The sequence below is a fragment of the Aspergillus pseudotamarii genome (assembly GCF_009193445.1).
Source record: "Aspergillus pseudotamarii strain CBS 117625 unplaced genomic scaffold BDV38scaffold_37, whole genome shotgun sequence".
In the NCBI taxonomy this organism is placed as follows: Eukaryota; Fungi; Ascomycota; class Eurotiomycetes; order Eurotiales; family Aspergillaceae; genus Aspergillus; species Aspergillus pseudotamarii.
The window spans coordinates 107097-121974 of record NW_022475051.1 but is presented as its reverse complement, the minus strand read 5'-3'; the positions used below and the strand labels follow the sequence as shown (position 1 = coordinate 121974).

The 14878-nt window shown below is 49.8% G+C and overlaps 6 protein-coding genes across 6 annotated transcripts; 4 read left to right on the top strand and 2 right to left on the bottom strand.

Moving 5' to 3' along the window:
- Positions 1 to 63: 63 nt before the first annotated feature.
- Positions 64 to 2843, top strand: BDV38DRAFT_272328 (general substrate transporter; the record flags this gene model as incomplete). The annotated part of the gene is made up of 6 exons (XM_032057468.1): positions 64 to 198; positions 1035 to 1278; positions 1325 to 1522; positions 1581 to 2142; positions 2227 to 2469; positions 2546 to 2843. 6 exons carry the CDS (start codon positions 64 to 66, stop codon positions 2841 to 2843), a joined length of 1680 nt encoding a protein of 559 aa, XP_031912113.1.
- A 35-nt stretch (positions 2844 to 2878) lies between these two features.
- Positions 2879 to 4862, bottom strand: BDV38DRAFT_118958 (putative MFS transporter). Its single transcript, XM_032051092.1, has 4 exons — positions 3734 to 4862; positions 3300 to 3664; positions 3143 to 3242; positions 2879 to 3085 (listed from the first exon to the last, which is right to left on the bottom strand). The coding sequence occupies exons 1-4, from the start codon at positions 4712 to 4714 to the stop codon at positions 3062 to 3064; spliced, it is 1470 nt and encodes a 489-aa protein (XP_031912112.1). The 5' UTR covers positions 4715 to 4862; the 3' UTR covers positions 2879 to 3061.
- A 517-nt stretch (positions 4863 to 5379) lies between these two features.
- BDV38DRAFT_250511 (uncharacterized protein) lies at positions 5380 to 7367 on the top strand (the record flags this gene model as incomplete). Its single annotated transcript, XM_032054959.1, has 1 exon — positions 5380 to 7367. A coding segment is annotated over exon 1 (1106 nt), but the record flags the coding sequence as incomplete, so codon positions are not given.
- Positions 7368 to 7860: 493 nt separating this feature from the next.
- Positions 7861 to 10310, top strand: pmt4 (dolichyl-phosphate-mannose-protein mannosyltransferase; the record flags this gene model as incomplete). The annotated part of the gene is made up of 3 exons (XM_032060225.1): positions 7861 to 8097; positions 8160 to 9804; positions 9865 to 10310. The coding sequence occupies 3 exons, from the start codon at positions 7861 to 7863 to the stop codon at positions 10308 to 10310; spliced, it is 2328 nt and encodes a 775-aa protein (XP_031912110.1).
- A 380-nt stretch (positions 10311 to 10690) lies between these two features.
- BDV38DRAFT_118914 (pirin family protein) lies at positions 10691 to 12206 on the bottom strand. The gene is made up of 2 exons (XM_032051091.1): positions 12174 to 12206; positions 10691 to 12105 (listed from the first exon to the last, which is right to left on the bottom strand). The coding sequence occupies exon 2, from the start codon at positions 11998 to 12000 to the stop codon at positions 10888 to 10890; it is 1113 nt and encodes a 370-aa protein (XP_031912109.1). The 5' UTR covers positions 12001 to 12105; positions 12174 to 12206; the 3' UTR covers positions 10691 to 10887.
- A 582-nt stretch (positions 12207 to 12788) lies between these two features.
- Positions 12789 to 14808, top strand: BDV38DRAFT_250508 (PRKCSH domain-containing protein). The gene is made up of 2 exons (XM_032054958.1): positions 12789 to 13135; positions 13206 to 14808. The coding sequence occupies exons 1-2, from the start codon at positions 13019 to 13021 to the stop codon at positions 14667 to 14669; spliced, it is 1581 nt and encodes a 526-aa protein (XP_031912108.1). The 5' UTR covers positions 12789 to 13018; the 3' UTR covers positions 14670 to 14808.
- The last annotated feature ends 70 nt before the right edge of the window (positions 14809 to 14878 follow it).

The following is a 14878-nucleotide window of genomic DNA, read 5'->3' as shown; positions in this document are numbered from 1 at the left end:
TCCCAGTCTTGAGTAGGCTCGAGGAATAGACACACTCCCTTCCTCGCTTTTGACAACGGAGACATGCAGGGAGATGCCCACTACAGCGAACTTTCAAAGAATGACAACGACTACATGCTTGTCGGGCTCGAAGCCGCTCCGGTCTTTCTAGTGCGGGAGACGATGAGTCCAGGTTTTGAAAAGAGCAAGCGAACTGAAGTCGGTCGCAGTTGCTACAAATGCTCTTTCGCCCATCGCAGCGAACCTATATCACAAATGAGCTTGAGTGTATGCGGGCCTTAGGTTCTCTGAGCACCTTTCTTAGTCTACACTGCTGGCAGGTCCTGTGTCTCTGGCTCAATCCTGCTGTTGTGAGTGTAGCCATGTCGTGCCAAATCTGATATGGATAATTTGTAATTCAATGGTAAACGGAGGGACATTCCCATATTTAGAACCGAAGGCAGACATGTAGCAGCACCGTGGATAGTTTAATTGGTCCAGCACGAGTTGTGATTGCGGGGGTGGGCCACTAAATTGCGTGATCTGCTGTTGATCCACAATGCGAACAAAGCCGTGAGGGTATACGGGATATTCTTCTAGTCAAGTTCAGTTCACCAACACATAGTTACAGCAACTTCCTAGCTAGAGAGGAATGCAATTCAAACCGCTCAGATTACACGATATCCGAAAGAGAGGCATTATAAGCATGTCAGTACACAAGACACCGGACATCGAAGACGAGATCCAGATCTACAAGTTAGAATCAGTTAAAGTCAGTCATTTCCTCGAAATCCATGTGTACTAGCTCCAATGCTACTAGTAGTTAGGGTTATCCATCCCCGCAGCATCGGCCCCGACAGCCGACATCTCTTAGCAACGAAATATCGCCCTGAAAGCCGATCGGCATAGAGATGGTGCCAATGACATGGGATATTGTCTCATCAGACACTATAGCAAGATGGTTATGATCTGGTGTACATGGCAATATACTTATATATCCCGTTTACGCACACAATTCATCTCAAGATGACCATTGTAGCCCATACCCTTTACAGATATCCAGCATGAAACGTCCACAGTTCCTTGCATACTTCAACACCAGACTAGCCCTAGCCTGCATCCTCATAGCCATATCCTCCTTCAACTATGGCTTTGATAACCAAGGTTTTGCTACGACGCAGGCTATGGACGCCTTCGACAAACGCTTCGGCGACTATAACCCTAGAACGAAGCAGTATGCACTGGACCCAGCCTGGCTATCGCTGTTCAACAGTCTAAACTACATCGGATTTGCTGCTGGTATGTCCCACTGCAACGACAAGCGCCGGATGTGCTAACTAGTCAGGCGTGCTCATCGGCAGTCAGATATCCACCCGGTTCGGTCGACGTTGGTGCATGTTTTCGATGAGTTGCTACGCTCTCATCACGGCCACGATCACAGTTACCTCGAGAAACCGTGATCAGATCCTCGCTGCTCGAATCCTGAATTACGTCTATGTTGGGATGGAGTTGGCTGTTGTCCCAACCTTCCAATCTGAAATAGGTGAGCCCCATCAGATTTATACTACCTTTTAGTTCACCAACACTAAATCGCTGTATAGTCCCAGCGCAAGTCCGAGGCCTCGCCGTAGGTACCTACCAGTTCAGCATCATCCTAGGTGGTCTAATCATCAACTCCATCTGCCGGGGTACAAGCAAAATCGAAGATGACCGAGCCTGGCGCATCCCCCTTGGTCTATTCTACATCGTCCCAACAATAGTTCTATCGTTGATATGGTTCGTCCCTGAGAGCCCACGCTGGCTCCTCCAACAAGGCCGCGTAGAGGAATCCAAGGCTAGTCTCCGGCAACTGCGCCAGGGACGTTTTACTATCGAACAGATCAACGACGAATTCCATGAGCTTCAAACTGTTCTCGAACAAGAGGTTGAAAAAGGCCATTGGGTCGACCTGGTCAAAGGAGTTAATCTGAAGAGAACGGCGCTCGTTTTCATGGTCAATTTCTTTCAGCAAGGTACTGGGCAGGCGTTTTCATCTCAGTATGGAGCGGTTTATGTTAAGCAGTTGGGGACTGTTAATCCGTTTGACATGACGGTTGTGCTTTCGCTTTTGAATTTGGTGTCGATCATTGGCTCGTTGGCATATACCGATCGGGTTGGGAGGAGGTATGGTTCACCTTTTCCTTGTTTTATACCTTTATGTCCTTGAGATATTAGCTGACAGGTTATGCTAATGCCTTTTCAATGCAGACCCATGCTCCTAGCTAGCTCTGGAGTCATGGCAGCAGGCCTATTGACGATGGGAGGTCTAGGGACTCCGAATCCCATGACAACCGACTTGAAGAAAGGCGTGGTGGGTATGTACGTGGTCATGGCACTGGGATTCTCTCTCGGTTGGGGACCGCAAACGTACGTAGTCGCCACCGAGCTACCTGCGCTGCGGTTGAGAGACATGACGCTGCAGTTGGGGTTTGTTGTCAATGTCGTTTCTAAGTATGTTGTTCTCTGCCCTGTCCTCCGTTTACCCTGTGTTTATCTATTGTCTCAGAGGCTAATATGCATCATCCAGCTTTGTCGTCAACTTCACCATCCCTTACCTTGTAGATGCGGAATTTGCAGGTCTAAACTCCAAGGTTGGATTCATCTTTGGTGCCGTTGCGGTTGTCGCGTTCGTTTGCACATTCTTTTTCGTGCCCGAGTGTCGGGGCAAGACTCTTGAGCAGATTGATGTCATGTTTCATTTGGGGGTCAAGTTGCGGGATTTTGGATCTTATGATGCTAGCACGTTGTTTGCTGAGCAGGAGTTTAAAGGGGTCGAGGTTGCTAGGGATACTGCTAAAGCTGACGGGAATGGTGTCAAACAGTAGACTGTTTTCTGGTTGAGGGTTACATGTGATAAGCGCAGTGATATGTCAATCATATTGTTCCTGGCGTAGATGCTATGTTCATGCCAGGGTGTTGTACAATAATACCGGCGTTCAAGACGGTCAGTTGAGAAATCTATGCAGTATTTGAACATTAGCTATATTCATGATAGGTACTTTTATCCTCCTAAAAATCATAAATTCGTTGGGCAGCCTTCAAATCAATAGGTATACCGAAAGTGAGCCTGCGCAGATTAGCAATTAAATCAGGCAATACTTATTCTAAGCGGGAAAACGCTTACTCTATTTTGGATAACTCGCTGCCCCCTTTTCTGCTGACGGTTGCAACTGTAAAAGGCGAGGGTAAACACACCCACAATGACAATCATGAGAATATGAGATCTGCTTCAGTAAGCCCCAGCTCAAGCCTCATAAAGCACTTGACGTATCAACACGTACCCCACCGATACCCATACAGCAGTCTGATACTGCGGGGCCTCCTGTTGTCGGACAATGTAACTACCCGCTACTCCTCCCAGACCGTTACAGGCAGACACTGCAGCCGCGGTGGTGGCGCGTTTCCACTGTCCTACCACATTGTTTGCCATGAACGCGTTCAGTGCCGCCCAATTGGAGACGTATGCTCCAGTGGCCAAGAATGTCCCGATATACCGCACGGTCACCTGAGTGGAGGAGGGGAGGCCGAACATCAGGAAGCCCGCTATTAGACAAAGGGCATTGAACGTGATTAGTGGCCCCCGTAATCGGTACGTGTCTCCAACAAGAGAAGTGAAAAGGACCGGGACGACCGACCAATAATATGGCTGCTCAGGTTAGAATACGCATTGCAACATACAAAGAAAGAACACAACGTTAGAGAAGATGGGACATACTGGCGTCGAAAGGAGGATAGCTGCGTTGCTAGAAAACCCCATTCCCGATTGAAGAATGATCGGGAGAAAATACGACAATGCGGTGGAAACTAAATTGAGAATAAAAAACATACATGCAAACCCGTACAGCTTAGGGTCCAGAAAGTTCACAGCGACTTTGCTCCATGTAAATGGCTCCGGCACCACATCATTGCGATCGACCTGGATACGCTGTACGGCTAACTGCGCCTCCGCCTCAGATAGGAAGTAGAAGCTTCGGTGTGCTGCTTCCGGGAAATCGACCATCCACCAATACGTGACGACCCCAATGACGCATGTGATGAGTCCCTGGACAAGGAACATCCAGCGCCAGCCGCTCAGTCCCGCCCGTCCATCTAAGTGATTCAGACCGTAATTGACAATCGTGCCCGTCGCCATCACGGTGACCTCTCCCGATTGGAGAAATGCGAATCGGAGCTGTTGCTCCCGTCGGGTGTACCAGGTGCTGATAAGATACGTTAAACCCGGGTATATACCGGACATGGCCATGCCTAGCAGCACACGAAGGGCAATAAGCTGTTTCCACGTTTGAACAAACGCCGTACAGAGAGTAAGCAGGCCGAAACAAAATGTGATAGACGCAAACCAAATCCGCGGGCCGACCCAGCGCACTGCAACCGTGCAAGGGAGTTGAAAGACGACGGAGGCTATGGTAAAGATGAAGATCGATACCGAATATCGAGTACCTTCCAGGTCAAGATCGCTAAGCATACTAGTCACGGAGGCCGATGAGAGGATGCCGGAGTCGAGCAGATTGAGACTACAGAGAATGCCAGCAATGGTACAGAGGCGCAAGTCCACTTTCCAGCGAAGTCTCCTCTCCAGCTCTTTCAATTCCTCTGGAAGATCTGCCTCCACGATATCACGGTCACTCGACTCCGGAATATCCGGCGTCAATGGTGAGGCGGCCATAGCGAGCTCGGGAACTTTTTCTTCGGTCATAATGATGGCTTTTCCCTCTTTGTTTTATTCAATATCGCTTTCCCTTCAATGGTTCCCACATTTGACCTTATTGTTCCACGGTCCTTTACTGCCGAGAAAAGGTAAAAAAAAAGAATTTGATCGTGAGTCAAATTTTGGCAGGGTGGCAGCTTATCGGCACTGTTTCGTGCAGGTTATCTGCAGACTAAAGCAATCCCCGACGGTAAGCACCCAATAGCGCTATTCAGCCGCAGCAGTATTGAGTATTGACCTTGCGAAACGTGTTCTAACATGGGTGCCGAGGTCGTTTTCCAATAATGGCCACTTCAGTCCCAGTTATGCCCTCAGCTGACGGGAAAAAAAAAAAAAAAGTTCCAGTGGCTTCTAAAAGGAGTACTTCTGGCCAGAGTTGTCTCTCCGATCCCACAGGCAATCCTTGGGCGAGGAACAAGAATCCCTTGCATCACGTCGCTCATGAGGGTAACTGTAAGCACTTGTGAACGCTTGTGGAATGTTCATTTGGGATTTATTTGCCTGCAAACAGCTTGAGTCGAGGAGATCACATGGTCAGCCTGTCCGCGATAAGCATCAACAAATCATAATTTCAATTAAACTAAATTTGAAGAATTCACTATAAATGGCTCAAATACTTAATTAATTGGTTAATTATTTTTTGACCCCCTTGGCCCATGTTGATTATGGTTCAGTCATTCAAATTTCTCCTAAATATTTACCCATTATAATCTGAAGGGGGACGTCGACCGTACCAATATATATTGCCAGTATCGACTGAATACTCATAGTCCAGTCCACCAGGTCCGCGAGTCCCATGACTCCCAGACCGGATGAAAAACAGTCTCACTCTGTTTTGATCTGCCAATATTTCCAAAGCCAATCTAATTCATTAGTACTCCTCCATACCGTGGCTCCCAACCCCGCAAACGTGACCCCACCCTCTCTCCTGCACGCTCTTCGGGCGAAGGGAGACCAAGCAGTTCGAGACCATGCGAAGCTTCTCCCTTTCCCCCGACTGGTGGTGGCACAAGTACCTGGTCAGTGGTAGCTTGTTCAAGGCGATCACGATGCGCTCCTTTCCTTTTCTTTATTAGAACTCTCCTCTCTCGTTCGTCTCTAGCTCTCCTTCCTCCCATTTGACTTCTATGTATGCACAGTTGTTGGTTCACCGCCAACGAGAAATTCTTCCGCAGTAAATACAGAAATTAACGAACCAATTTACTCCGGACCCCCGTTACACGTCTGAGGTCTCCTCATTCCCACGATCAAGTTCTAAATTGGTCATTCAACCTTGAGAAACATCGTCCGTCGCCATGGTCGACCTCATCTCCCCTCCGGATCCTCGCACCCTACTCCCTCCTCTGCTGGCGTGTCTCCCTACGGCTTTTGTGTCGCCATTGCCCCCGCCTGCACTTTTGCCTCTGCTATCGCCTGTGCTCCGTCAGCGAGTTCAAGTTCTGAGTGCCCTCGCCGCTTCTCCGAGTGAATCATGGCTGCGACTCCTTTGTTGGGATTCTGGTCAAGCTGAGCGGCTTCAGACGGTAGTGGATGAGTCCAGCTTTGAACCTCACCCCGTGTCGGGGGAGATCGAACTACCCGATGAAGTCCCCGTGGAATATAAGCGCGTGGACGAGGAGACACTACAGTCTCGCATCATACTCTCGGACTATCGCCTAAAGGCGATCTATCTGTGGTGCCCCAACGACAAGGATGGTGGAGGACCCGGGTGGCGAGTCGCAGAACTTCTGCCCCACGAAGGCAGTCGGGCAGATGGTGATGACTGGTCAGCATCGATAGGGGAAGCCAACTCACACTCCAAAGAACGGTTGATGGAGGATGCGTTAAGAGCGGCGGAGAAGGAGGAGGAAGCCGCTAAAGACGAAGACGACGACGATGATGATTACTGGGCTCAGTATGACGCTACGCCTGGGAGGACCCCATCAGTAAAAACGCCCGCTCCTAATGCGCGGTCTGCCCTTCAGCACCAGGGCATGTCAGAGGCGTCCTACTTCTCGCAGTATGCCGATGTGCAGCCAGCGATGGACAACCATGATCCGTCGGAAGAACAACCGGAACTCGGACCATCTTCCCTAGGCGGAGATCTGCTAGCCAATCTCCTGAAGCCTCATGCTGATAACCAAGCGCCCGAGAACCTACTGCATCTCAATGGTCATGGAGACCCCGACAGAACATTGAACCATCCACGACCGTCATCTGCCTCCTCTAACAGCTCGGAGGCTGTTGCCAAGCTGGAGTTGGAGGCCGAAAACCAGTCAGCATGCGAAGTAGGCGTCAAGCAGCATATCAGTTCTAACATTAAGAGTCTGTTCCGGCTCGCTAGAGCCACAGGGATCACGCGCGCCGAGTTTCAGTCGCTCGTGAGAACGGAGCTGGAGTTGTTGAATGTGTCTGATGATGAGTAGTATTTTTGTTGGGGCAGACTATGATGCACTGTTTCTTCTTCTCTTTATTTATGGAAACTCGCAGGGTCGATTTGTACATAATATTTCATTCAGTCATGATGATGTTTGAGCGTTGGAGTGTGATTATTATGTTGCATTGGATATCCCACCTTGCTTTGCTTTTTGATTTTCATTCATTTTCTGTCCGTGTTGTAGATTTAAAATAAATAATTTATGTATTTTGATTTTAACTTTCAAATTTCTCTGTGTTACATGAAACAAAAAAAAAAAAAAAAAAAAAAAAAAAAAAAAAAAAAAAAAAAAAAAAAAAAAAAAAAAAAAAAAAAAAAAAAACATTTCGAATCCGTTAATCCACAGGTGAAACCCGAGGTTAAATATAGAAGAACAAGCAAACGGAAATTCTGGGTCAATCAGGGAATAAAGTTCGGATGAGCGCCTTCTTCCGTTCCGGCGTGTTTTGTATGGGGATGAAGACACGCAATCAGTGCGCAGCTCCCCTCTTCGTTCTCCGTACGACAACAAGCCTCTCTCTTTCTTTCCCTTGTCCTTTCTTTCTCTGTATGATGTCCTTTTCCTGATTGCTTTCTGTAGGTCACCGCATGGAGAATATTTCTGGATTTCTATTCTCCCTGCTCTAGCTAATCAATTGCTGCGTGCTCCTCGTCGCAGCTCCTTAGGTGATCCTTTTTTTCTACTATCAATTCTCGTCTTCGATTGCAGTCACTGAGCATGTCTCAATCCCCTCCACCGTCTCTCCGGAAGAGAGGCGGAAAGAAGGAGGCATCCCCTGGACCTTCGGATGTCTCCTCTCCTTATCCCACCAACCAGGGTGCAACCCCCAAGCCTCAGTCAGAATGGGATTATCGGCTGGCCATAACGGTTCTGACTGTGCTGGCATTCATCACCCGGTTCTATAGGATCTCATATCCTGATGAAGTTGTCTTCGACGAGGTGCACTTCGGAAAGGTAGGTCATACATACATAACCGAAGAGGGACTGGACGTTGCTAACGCGATCGTGTGCTTCAGTTCGCCTCGTACTATCTGCAACGCACGTACTTCTTCGATGTTCACCCTCCATTTGGCAAGCTTCTCTTCGCGGCGATGGGCTGGCTCGTCGGCTATGATGGTCATTTCTTGTTTGAGAACATCGGCGACTCGTACATCGATAACAAAGTCCCCTATGTCGCTCTTCGCGCCTTACCCGCAACCCTGGGCGCACTAACGGTCCCCGTGGTTTTCTTGATCATGTGGGAGTCGGGATACTCGTTACCGGCCTGCGTTCTGTCTGCTGGTCTTGTGCTGTTTGACAATGCGCACATTGCTGAGGACAGGTTGATCCTTCTAGATGCCACCTTGGTCATCACAATGGCTCTGAGCATTCTGTGCTACGTTCGCTTCTACAAGCTGCGCCACGAGCCCTTTGGCCGGAAGTGGTGGAAGTGGCTGCTGCTGACTGGTGTTTCCCTCAGCTGCGTCATCTCCACAAAGTATGTGGGTGTGTTCACCTTTGTGACCATCGGCGCTGCAGTCCTGGTTGATTTGTGGAATCTGTTGGATATCCGCCGTTCCGCCGGCGCTCTCAGCATGCTGGAGTGGACCAAGCACTTCGCAGCTCGTGCCTTCGCCCTTATTGTGGTGCCTTTCTTCTTCTATCTATTCTGGTTCCAGGTTCATTTCGCCATTCTGACTCGCTCCGGTCCCGGTGACGACTTTATGACCCCCGAGTTCCAGGAAACCCTCAGCGACAATGCTCTGGCTGCCGAGTCTATCGGAATCCAGTACTATGACGCGATCACTATCCGGCATAAGGACACGAAGGTCTTCCTGCACAGTCATTGGGAACGGTACCCGCTTCGCTATGACGATGGACGTATTTCCAGCCAGGGCCAGCAGGTGACGGGATACCCATTCAACGATACGAACAACCAATGGCAGATCCTTCCCACTGTGCCTCTGGAAGACAATGAGGGCCAGGGCCACAGCGTGAAGAACGGCGATCTCGTCCAGCTGCTTCATTTGGGTACCGACTCGATCCTGTTGACCCATGACGTTGCTTCCCCCTTTTATCCGACCAACCAGGAGTTCACGACTGTGACCAAGGATGTAGCCGGCGGTGAGAGACATAACGAAACCTTATTCGAGATCAAGATTGAGAACGGCAAGGCCGGTCAGGAGTTCAGAACTCTGTCAAGTCACTTCAAACTGATTCACTATCCCACCCGAGTGGCCATGTGGACACACACAACTCCTTTACCCGAGTGGGGCTTCAAGCAAGCCGAAATTAACGGTAACAAGAACGTCCTTCAGGCCAGCAATCTGTGGTACGCCGAATCCATCGAGTCGCTAGAGGAAGACAGCCCTCGTAAGCAGAAGGAAGAACGCAAAGTGAAACAGCTGCCCTTCCTGCGGAAGTACCTGGAACTCCAGCGCGCCATGTTCTTCCATAACAATGCCTTGACTAGCAGCCACCCTTACGCGAGTGAGCCTTTCCAGTGGCCCTTCCTTTTGCGGGGTGTCAGCTTTTGGACCAAGAACGATACCCGGGAACAGATCTATTTCTTGGGTAACCCGATTGGGTGGTGGATTGCCAGCAGTCTACTGGCTGTTTTCGCTGGTGTAATTGGTGCCGACCAGTTGTCTCTCCGCCGTGGAGTTGACGCCGTTGAAGAAAGTAAGTGAAGCTGCAGGATAGCAAATGGCGAGCGATAGAAACTGACTTCATGCGCTATAGTTTGGGGACTCGGTGCCCGTTCCCGCCTGTACAACAGCACCGGCTTCCTGTTCCTCTGCTGGGGAGCCCACTACTTCCCCTTCTGGTTGATGGGTCGTCAGCGGTTCTTGCATCACTACCTTCCTGCTCACCTTGCCTCCTGTCTTGTGACGGGCGCTCTGATTGAGTTCATTTTCAACCTCCAGCCGGTCCAAGCCGTTGTGGATAGTGAGGTTGACCCATCGGGCAAATCGAAGTCTGTTCGTCCCCGTCATTTCGTTACGGCCAAGGAACGGATGAGCCGCAAGTCCCTTGTTGCGGGCTGGATCGCCACCATTTCTATTCTGACCATCACAATTTGGGGCTTCTGGTTCTATGCTCCCCTGACTTACGGTACCCCAGGCTTGGACGTTGTCGGTGTAAACGCACGCCGATGGTTGGGCTATGACCTCCACTTCGCCAAATAAGGCGTTTAAGCCTGGGGGTGCCAGCAGCTTCTGCGAGCATGTAGGCGCCCCGCAACTAAGTAGTCATCTGTGTTTGATGATGGTATAACTATAGCATGTAAGATAGTGAATGAGTGCGTGTGCATCACGATGATCTGAGTAAGCTTCGGCGAAAGCCAGTGGCCCCAAGCCCGACGCAGTTACGTTGTGAAACGGTGCTCCTTTGGGGCTCGGTTTTGTCTTTTTCTTTTCTTTCTCCACTGGGGCCGGAACCATTCCTTGTCATCTTTTAATGTCGCATCTCCTAGAATTGTTTACCCTACTCCTTTTGGTTCTTGCGCCTGTGATATCAACAAATCCATAAAACGTTATGAATAGAAAAGCAAAATCTTGGCATGATTCTAATCCATACATAGTATACTGGGTGCAAAGGAAGAATCCAGCACAAAGATGCTCTATTGAAATAGGAACTCAGAAACACCATATCCATGCGCGACATTTTCAATCTTTACAAAACGCAACAGGAAAGCAACGCCACATTGAGTATCATCAAACAGTACGAAAAATCCACATCAAGAACGCAGATGCAACCTCTTATCTAGAACGCCATTCTCTTGCCGATTTCACTCTCCCACCCACGGACTCTCTCGAATCCGTTCGACGCAGTCTGATAATCAACCATTGCCTGGTACACCTCCTCCTGGCTGGTCAAGACAAACGGACCATACTGCACAACCTTCTGGTCAAGAGGCTGACCCGCCACCAGAATGAACCTGGACTCCGACTCGGCATTATCTGGCACCGAAGCCTCCACATAATCTCCGCCCTGGTCAAAGACCACATTGTGAAACTCCTTCACTAACTTTGTGGAATCATTCGACCCAAAGACCGTCGTTCCCGAAAGGGTATAGGCAAACGCATTCCACCCCTTCGGTAGGGGCTGCGCAATGCGACCACCCGGCCGGATCGCAACATCCAGGAGCCACACGGGCGTGTAGGCCAAATCGCGCACCGAGTCAACTCCATGCGATTGGCCGGAGATGACCTTCACCGTGACCCGGTCGTCATCCACCTTGGCGATCGGGATCTCCGACGCGCGCAGATCGCGGTACCGCGGCTCGCACATCTTGAGATTCTTGGGCAGATCGACCCACAGCTGCATACCAACGTTGGGGCTGCCGTCAGGGTTCTCGTGGGGCATTTCCGCGTGCATGATTCCGCGCCCCGCGGTCATGAATTGCAGGTCGCCAGGCCCGATGGTGCCCTTGTTGCCGGCGAAATCTTCATGGTCAACGCCGCCAGACAGGAGGTAGGTGATGGTCTCTTGGCCGCGGTGGGGGTGGTCTGGGAAACCGGCGCCCTTGCCAATGGTGAAATGGTCGAGCATGAGGAAGGGGCTGAAGTTGCGCAGCTTGGCGGTACCGATTGAGCGGCGAACGCGGGCACCGGCACCCTCGGCTTGTTCGATGGCCAGAAAGACTTGGCGGATTGCGCGGGGAACGGCCATTTTGTTCGTTGGTGGGGTTATTGTTACTGGGAAGGAGTCTGCGTTGAGTTGGTCCGGGGTAATTGTGTTGGTTGTGTTTGTGGTGATGTTGAGGCGAATAGACACTTCTTGTTGTATGTAGGAAACTAGCGCTTTGAGATGGCTAGAATATAACGATAGGAAGACAGCTGTGATTGCGATTGAAAACGAGAGAAGGAGTTTCATCGGCGCTGGAAGGGGATATTTATATCGAATTGACAATTAACGAGAAGGTAGTAGAAATTCCTGGAGCCATTGGGACATGGTCATTTAGTCAATTCTTATAATCGACTAATAAGCATCTGGATATTAGCATCTGGGGCATAAAAGCTGTAGATCGGCAATGCGATGGAGCTTACAAAGATCAAGGTCAGCAGCCGCTAGTCCGCTTTCGGATGCTTCATGGATTTCCAATCGCTGATTCAGTGGGTCTGTGGATTTCTTCCGGGTCCCTCATTGGTGACTGACTCAGAGTTCACTCAGCAAAACGGTTCATTCCTCAGGTGTCTTTGCTCATAGTGTAAGTACTCCTACTGTGGTTTTAGGTAATGCTCAGTCATGGCTGAGTTGTTTCTTTGGCCACTGCAGTGCCAAAGAACTCCTGTATAATGCCATCTCTTAGTACAACTTGAGCATATTCTGTATTCTGTTAAAACATTTGATACTATAGTTCGTCGCATTTTATCGGGTTGATGTACATACACTTTCCGTACATCCAGTTACGTAGTACTCGTAGTACTAGATGGACGCAGGTACGACATAATGCCCGCCATCAAGCAAACCAACAAACAAACATCAAATTCATAGTGGAACTGTCCAATCACTCTTATTTATTCAATGCTTGTTAAATTATGACATGCATTGATTTGGTTGGTCATTCCCTTCTGGCTCTAGTGCAAAGGGCACGTGGTGATAAGCTGGAACCCCAACGCAACCGTTTAATCGGATGTTCTTCACAGCTGTCATGTTGCTCTGCTTCCAACTGCAGCGAGGGCTTTCCCTCCACATAGTATCATGATGACCAATTGAAATATCTCTTCCTTTCTTGTTTATATTCCACTTAATAGAATTTCCTTCCATTAAGCGACGTGGGTCTTGGAGTTCCACCAGGGAAGCTCTCATCAGGCCAGATCGTCGCAAGCCCGTAACACCCCAGCCAAGCAGGGTTCAACCATATCGACATTTATCGTTATAACTCGCCGCCATGGGTCGGCGCAACCGAATCGTAGCGTCCTTGCTAACTTTAGCATGCGCGACTTCTACCGCCCTCGCGAACAAGAAAGTCTTCAATATCCACGATGATCTGCTCGCATTTCCTCAAGTATATCTCACTCCTGTTACAGTCTTTGCGATACAGCCCGCATATTTGCTAACCTGAAAGCTCAACGTAGTTCCAAGTCCTTTTCCCGGACGAATATGTTCTTGACTCTCATGCAAAAGAGTTACTAAAGACTCAAAGTAGTCCTCCAATTTACGATGACCAACAGGGAAACTCTCTACAAAAATCTCAGATCCCTCTGAAGCCTCGCTCAGATGAGTCGCAAGAGAACAGCCCGCAACATGAAGGAGACCGGCAGCTTACATATGAGGAGCTAACCCTCCAAGGCCAACGATTCCTCTGCCAAATCCCGCAAGTCGAGAGTGACGAAGGGAGTCCGATGAATAGGACCAAGGAAACCAGCGAGACGGACGAGAAGCAGGAGCTGGCCCGGGCGACGGACCGCGGTTTGGAACTTCTGAGTGAGATGGAAGGTAAATGCATGTACTATGTTTCGGGCTGGTGGTCGTATTCGTTCTGCTACAAGAAGCAGATCAAACAGTTCCATGCGCTGCCTTCTGGGAGTGGGATCCCTAACTATCCTCCCATGGAGGATCCGGCAACGCATTCGTTTGTCTTGGGCCGGTTTCCACGAGCTAACGAGGAAGAGGAGGATGGTGAAGCCGAGCGCAAGAAGACGGCAGAGAAGACAACAACAGCAACAACAACGGACGTGGCTGAGCTTCAGACGAAGGGAGGATCGCGGTATCTAGTGCAGCACTTGGAGGGCGGGACTAAGTGCGATTTAACGGGGAAGAACCGGAAGATTGAGGTTCAGTTCCATTGTCATCCCCAATCAACGGATCGCATTGGTTGGATTAAGGAGCTGACGACTTGCTCTTATTTGATGGTCATTTATACCCCCCGCTTGTGCAATGATGTCGCGTTCCTGCCCCCACAGCAGGAGGAGGTTCATTCGATTGAGTGTCGTGAGGTGCTCTCGCCTGATCAGGTTCCCGATTGGGAGGCTATGCGGAAGTACCACCTGGCTCAGAAACTCGTCGAGTCGTCTACTACTCCGTCGGAATTTCCTATCGTCGGTGACATCGAGGTCGGCGCCAAAAAGCTGGTGGGCACTGAAGGCAAGGAGATCGAGAAAGGACGCGTAGCTTCCGCCGGAGAAGAGAAGGTGGAAGTGGTAGCTAAACGCGAGAACGGCGAAGTGTTACAGTTGTCCAAAGTCGACCTAGAAAAACTTGGGCTTGACCCGGAGAAGATCGAAACGTTGAAGACCCGCCTCGAGGAGCTCGCTCAGGGTAAGGACTGGACATTGGAACACGTCACAGCCAATGGCGAGCGTGGATTGAGAGGCATCGTGGACACCGATGAAGATGAAGCGGAGGAAGAAAAGCAAGCCAAGGCCGGGACAGAGTCGGAGGAACATGGCGCACCGAAAGAGCCGCAGGAGAAGGCTCCCACCAAGGAAGTTCCGGAGAAGAAGGTGCCAGAGGCTAAGCTGAAGGAGGAGCCAACGGAGGAGCCGTCCGCGGAAAATGCAGAGGAAGGCAGTGAGGAAATTTTCAAAGATGAATTGTAACTACCCTTAGATTATGTCAATTTTGTACTTCACAATCTGTAGATTTGTGTCTATTTATTGGTTATCATTGGTTGTCCTAGCCAGGTCCCTGCAACCTCAGTACCCAGAGACCTTGACGAATATACAAAGCGAAACCTTATCATACAGAGCAAGGGCTTATTAATATATGGAGAAACTCGTGAATCATACCCATTGTCGAGACATTAACA